The following is a 6,337-nucleotide window of genomic DNA, read 5'->3' on the forward strand; positions in this document are numbered from 1 at the left end:
CTCATCTTGGGCCTTCACACGATCCTCAAGTGTGTGTATCGTGTTTTCTTGTGCCGCCACGCACACGTCGAGTGCATTAATAGTACCTAGGATGTGGCGATTGATCTTGCTCATGGACTTGCTCATTTCTTCTTTGCGTTTTTGAATGGCCTCTTCCATAGGGTCACCCAAACAAATTCTTGTAATAGCCACTGGTTGCTTCCATCTCCCAGTTACAAACGAATGAAGGTTGATACATAGAAGCACAGAATTCTTGAAAAGGTTTTAGAGTGTCGACCAATACATGAGAAGGCGAAGACGACTTTTCACATCATCGCGAACTCGGATAAGCAATCTACCACACTTGGGTGATAGATAGTTCTCTTTAGACAACTTCTCCTTATCCAGAATTTTCTCCCTTGAAATTTTACTAATGCTCTACAATTAATCACACGCTTTTGGTCACCAAAACAAATATAGCCAAGCCTTGCTCCATTCATATGGAGTGAGGTGAGCAAAAGAGCCTCTCAACAAGGGACAAACAAGTTTGTTTCAGAATAGCCTCTTCACTTGTCTAGAGCTAGGTAGCTGGCTGACACCAATAGAATACCTAGAGCTGACATTAGAGGTAACATTTCTAATATAGAAGACACAGTTTTCAAATCGTCGAGACTTGACAGACCGAGGAAATAATTCACTTATAAAAAGTAATGAACATAAGGTGAACATAGAGCCTTTTTCTGTTTTCTTCTTTTCTGTGGTACCAATAGGAAAGCCAAAGAATTGCTTAGAGAGTTGCAAAAAGACAATGTCGGCTAGGTGAAATTTCCTGTAAAAGTGGGCTACGAAAGCATAGAGGTTTAACTACCCTTAACCACCCCATCAATCCACAGCACACCTCACAAAATTTTGCCAAAGAAATTGTTGATTTTGGCTGAGAAGGTACAATTTTTCTGCAAAAAGATATCTGCCCATATTCTCTCGTCTGATGATCTACTCCTTTACTCAAAGCTCCTTTCAAAATTCAGCTCCTAGGCTATATCTATAGACATACTGAGTATGGAAAAATTAAAGTACAAGAAAGAACAGCACTCTAATCCTTTGTTCGATACGAGCCTTGTGGGAGACTCTCAAGCTGAGAGACATCTCAAACCCTCATGATGCAGAGGCGGTCCAGCTACAAGCACCACCAGCACTCTCTTGGACTCCTCCAATTCCCCTGGCTCCACATAAATTTCCTCACCTCACAGAACCCCAACATTCAAATCACCATCCCTGATGGAATGACAGCATCTTTGATGACAGTTACAATCCCTGACTTAATAAAATACCCATCTGTTTCCCTGGCTGCTTCCTGCACATCTTCTCGATTGATTATCTGAGCAAAACATCCGAATATCCAACATTCAAATTTTCAACCTTTGACAAGCCTTTGCACCTTACATTCCAGTCCATCATGTGAACAAATCGTTACCTTCACGTTCTCTCCTATCCGTGCATTTTTGTCAATGATAGCCTTTCTGATGTGAGCATTGCGCCCGATGCCCACAGGGACTCCCCCCTTGGCCGTAACCGACTGCCGTTGCTCGTCCGTCTTGCATATCAAGCAAAATCAAGCAAGCAAGGTAAGATTTTCTTTTTGTAATGCTATTTGTTTAAAGCCATTCCTCTAATGGCCTTTCGCACAACAAACAGATGTAAATGATACGAACACTTATGTGGTAGGTGCCATACCTCATAGTAATCAGCACCCATTAATAGTGCATCTTCAATGACTGCACCTTCTGCAATCCAGGAGCGTAGGCCAACAACTGAATGATGTATTCTACAATTCTGCTAGATATTGGAAACTGGTTTAGACCATGTAAAATAGAAAGCATGTGAAAGAGACACACATGCATTTACACTTCTGTATGCCTGCACAAGGATGAACAAGTTGCAGTGACATTAGCATGGGCATACCTCCAGTTACCATACTCTCATAAGAGGGATCGATACATTATACTGTACCTTAATGACACATCCTTCCCCTATTACACTGTCAGTGACATCTGCATCAATCATCTTCGAGGGAGGTAAGAATCGAGCTTGTGTGTAGATAGGAGAAGAACGGTCGTAGAAACTGGCCATAAAACCTTAGTTGGAATAGTAAAACAAACATAGCACCTTATGTTCAGATTGTCCAGCTAAGAAGTAAGCCCTATTTCAGTACTAGTAGCTATCTGTTACCTGAAGTCGGGAACAGGTTTTTTGGTTATGCCTAGATTGGCATTGTAGAATGCCTCAATGGTTCCAATATCTTCCCAATAACCATCATACAGGTAAGCTTGTACCTGTGAAGGGAAAATTTTCATGAAAAAATGAAAATAAAGAATAGTCACAGTCAGATCAAAGGCAAACATGTCCCAGTGTATGGCAAAAACAAAAGCGCATACCCTCATACCAAGCGAAGTGGCACCTGGAATGACCTCACTTCCAAAATCATTAGCTTGTGGAAAGTCGTCTCGCAAAAGCTTAATCATGGCATCTCTACTCATGACATAGATTCCCATACTAGCTATGTAAGGGAGTTCTTTTGCCCTCTCCTCGTCCAAGCCTAAAATGGTAGTATCTACCTGTTCCAATCGGATCATTGAGTCACACAACCCTTCACATCATGATCCTGAAAGACAGGGACATAAATATACATGCACAAGAGAACATGGAAATGAACACACACACAACCTTCATCGCCCTCAGATATTCTCCCTTAGGCTTTTCTGCAAATTCCACAATACGACCTTCTGAATCAATCTTCATCAGCCCAAAAGCAGTCGCCCTCTTCTCATCCATTGGCAAAGCTGCAACTGTGATGTCAGCATTGGTCTCTCTATGGACCTGAATAAATTTTTGGTAATCCATCCTGTACAGATGATCTCCTGCTAATATCAAGAACTCCATGACATTTTGTTCCTCGAACAGCCAAAGATACTGTCGAACAGCATCAGCTGTGCCCTACAAATAACAAATAAGTTTTTTGGAGAGATCTAGCATAAAACACAATCTGCTGACATCATTACACTCAGTACACTCAGGAACTGAAAATAAGCCAGACTCAACACACCTGAAACCAGTTGGGATTTTCAGGGCTCTGCTGAGCAGCAAGAACCTCCACAAATCCTTCATACTTGTAGCCTCCCATGTTACTGGAGTACGCACGGGACAGATGTCTATTAAGTGATGCAGAGTTGAACTGAGTGAGGACATAAATTTTGCGAATGTTGCTATTGATGCAATTACTAACGGGGATGTCAATTAAACGGTAATTGGCGCCAAGAGGAACTGCAGGCTTTGCTCTTTTCTTTGTAAGGGGGTACAGCCTGGTTCCTGCTCCGCCTCCAAGAATTATGCTCATCACACTCTACAGCAAAGAAACGAACTCATGAATATACTTTTCCAGAACAAAACTACTCAAGGAAAATGCATTTGAGATACTGGTCTCAACTCCAAATTACATACACATAAATCACTTGTCAAAATCATAGCTAAGACTTTGAAGATGACCAAGAGAACCCTCAGGAAAAAAGGCACCTTCACCGACTCATGCCAAGATCTTTCATGTGAGCTTCCATCAGAGTCTTAAACTTTACACGGGTTTTGAAAGCTACACAGCCTAGACTGCATTCTGAAATTCGATAGCTGTGCCCAATTTTATTAGTAAGAAAGATGTACATCAACCAGGTCCCAAACCCGTTGCAAGTACATATCATCCCAAGATGAGCCAATGTGAGTTATCAAACTCCTGACTTTCCTTGCCCAACAGTTACCTTCCTACAGTCGGGGCATACAACTAATAAATCTGAGGAAAAGCCCAAAATTTACCTACAAAAAAAGTAGCCACACAGTGGACATCATCAAGCTCCATAATGTGGAATCCTATGATACCCCCATTAATGTCATCGAAACCCACCTCTCCACACAAAGATACAGCATCACTGTGATGCCAAAATGTTTCATCATTGAGATTATTCTTTTAATCTGGTATCAAATGAAAACATTGGACAGTAAATTTCTGGGTGAGATGATGGTAAATTTCTGACTGAACAACGTGCATTTCACCCAATCGAGCAAAAGCCTTTTATACTTTTCACCCTTCATATTTTCTGAAACATGTCACATGATTCCCATGAATACAAGTGAAATGGGGCCCAAGTTACAGACACAGAAAATACATAAGAAATGAACTGTCTACAATACACCCCAATAACCATGGTAAAATTGCAGCTTTGCACCACACTTGACTGAGAAGGGCCAAGGCTCGAATCCAAATTCCTGAAAGAACCCTAGCTGACAGTGGCAAGGCATAGTATAGATAGCTCATGACAGCTGACAAATTTAAACCACTACTCAGAGAATATTGAAGTGGGCTCTGTTTACAAGCATCATGCATCCATTATTTCCCACAATGGAGCAATATTCCAGGTGTGTGCTATCTTCAATGTTGTGTTAGCAACATACATTGAGAAATGTCCATTCTGTCTGCGGGCAGAGCCACGCCAAGCGGCCAATGTCAGATTTAAGAGCTAGAATCACATTTTAAGCTCCCACTTTCAAATCCTTGACTCACATTGTACGTACTTTGCAGTGCCGCCAGATTGCAGAGCTCTGAATAGTCTTCTGCCAAATAAACTTTCAACATCCCCATGAACTAACTATGATGACCAGAAAATATAACTCGTAGAACTGCTTATGTACTTCCATCAATGATGCCGTAACAAAATGCACCTTCAGCCACAGCTGGAGAGGGCGTCCACTCTCATATACTTGAAGACAAGCATGAATGTAATTCACAATCAATTCTAAATCATTACGCAGGGAAAGATGGGAGATACATACGCTTCCAGCATCAGGTTCGAGGCAGGCCTCATCATTGCGAGAATCAGAAACCGCACGAGGAGAGACAAGGAAGGTACCATTCCTGTTCTTCCGAACGCTTCTTGGGGCAGCACCTGGAAGCGAGATTGAAGAGGAGAATGAACCGCAGGAAGCAAAGCTAATTGAAGGCCCACGCAAGAATGTGGGCCTCGTGAGAGTCGACGAAGCTGCGGGAAGCTGCTGCTTGCTTTCATTTGGTACAAGGAGGTTGCGGGCAGCGGCTGCGGCCATGCCTGAGCCCCTTCCGCTCTCTTAATACGCCGAGGAGCAGACAAAGAAGGGAGCTTAGAGGGCAATAGAGAACGACATTCTCATGGAGGAGTACTGGTGAAGGTGGATATGGAGACGAGAGGTGGATGTAGAACTCGCGACTTTCAAAAGTTGGCTGGTTCCCAGGATAGTTGAGGAATGTTCCCACTTCGTCACGAGGAAAGGATATGGCTTCCTTTTTTCACGTTTGAAATTAAAAATTTCAGCGATAGTTTTTGACGCCCTTCTGCCCTTCAGATGGCTGTTAACCTGTGTAGGAAGGGCATTTGAAGGGATAAAGTTGAAGTTTCCCTTCAATTGTGAAGGAAGAAAATTGCTCCGATCCGTCATTAGAAGGGCCCGCCGTCATTAGAAGGGCCCGCCATCATGTTGCCCTTCAAAAACAAGAATTAAATTTTACAAGTTCTTTAGGATGGTTTGTAGTTTGATGATATTGTGACTCGTGAGGCTTGAGCAGTGAGCAATGAGTTGTGACCTTTGAACTAAGTTTGAACTTTGGCCATGTGAACGTGTGAACGCATGTACCGTGCAATGTGCATGATGCACAAATCCCTAAAACTTCAAAAATGACAAGTCAGCCATTTAGCCAGGCTTTAGGCTTTCGTTATCTGCTCACGATTCACGAGTCACTGCGCGTTTCGTGTCGCCTAAGGCGGCAAGCCTTGCCATCGTCCACGCCACACGGTCCGAGGCTCGTGCTGCTACACAGTACAAGCTGCAGCGCTACTTTTCACCGTGCAGACTCCATGGCTGTAAACCAGCTGCGTCTCTGACTTGCTTGAGCTATAGCCTACGACTTGCTTACTGGCAGAGCTACGGTGGCGGTATTTGCATTGCGACCTGCATGAGCTCACACACCCGATGCCCACCTTGCTTGGGATTCCCTCGTCTCGAGTTGATTCGACACTGCAATGCTGCTTCACACTTGATGACGGAGAGCATATGACTAACTTGTAAGTGAAACTTATAAGTTGTAAATAGTGACTCGTAGTGTTTTTTTTTTTCTGACTTGTCTTTAAAGTTCAAACTTGGAATTTGGGGTAGACAGTACTGAGTAGACTATAGACATCTTGAAGGTTGATGCACAATGCACATTGCATCCCTCAGGGATTGCAAAAATCATTTTTCCTAACCGAAGAAAATAGGGGCAAACAATCAATTTGGACTTTTAGAT

The 6,337-nt window shown here is 42.9% G+C and overlaps 1 protein-coding gene across 1 annotated transcript; it reads right to left on the reverse strand.

Annotated features, from left to right (window-relative positions):
* Positions 1–748: 748 nt before the first annotated feature.
* On the reverse strand, positions 749–5,281 carry LOC147444776 (glucose-1-phosphate adenylyltransferase small subunit 1, chloroplastic/amyloplastic-like). Its single transcript, XM_086527315.1, has 9 exons — positions 4,855–5,281; positions 3,083–3,379; positions 2,704–2,973; positions 2,415–2,594; positions 2,209–2,312; positions 1,990–2,101; positions 1,714–1,812; positions 1,454–1,573; positions 749–1,357 (listed from the first exon to the last, which is right to left on the reverse strand). Exons 1-9 carry the CDS (start codon positions 5,122–5,124, stop codon positions 1,241–1,243), a joined length of 1,569 nt encoding a protein of 522 aa, XP_086383441.1. The 5' UTR covers positions 5,125–5,281; the 3' UTR covers positions 749–1,240.
* Between the last annotated feature and the right edge of the window lie 1,056 nt (positions 5,282–6,337).

This window comes from Adiantum capillus-veneris, chromosome 13 (genome assembly GCF_014529385.1).
Source record: "Adiantum capillus-veneris isolate H3 chromosome 13, ASM1452938v2, whole genome shotgun sequence".
Classification (NCBI taxonomy): Eukaryota; Viridiplantae; Streptophyta; class Polypodiopsida; order Polypodiales; family Pteridaceae; genus Adiantum; species Adiantum capillus-veneris.

Excerpts from the sequence above, each read along its gene's own strand:
- LOC147444776 (XM_086527315.1), bottom strand. The coding sequence starts at position 5,124 with ATGGCCGCAGCCGCTGCCCGCAACCTCCTTGTACCAAATGAAAGCAAG. Across the intron at positions 1,813-1,989 it reads GGGAAGGATGTGTCATTAAG|AATTGTAGAATACATCATTC; the intron begins GTACAGTATAAT and ends AATATCTAGCAG. Across the intron at positions 1,358-1,453 it reads GGATAGGAGAGAACGTGAAG|ATAATCAATCGAGAAGATGT; the intron begins GTAACGATTTGT and ends TGTTTTGCTCAG.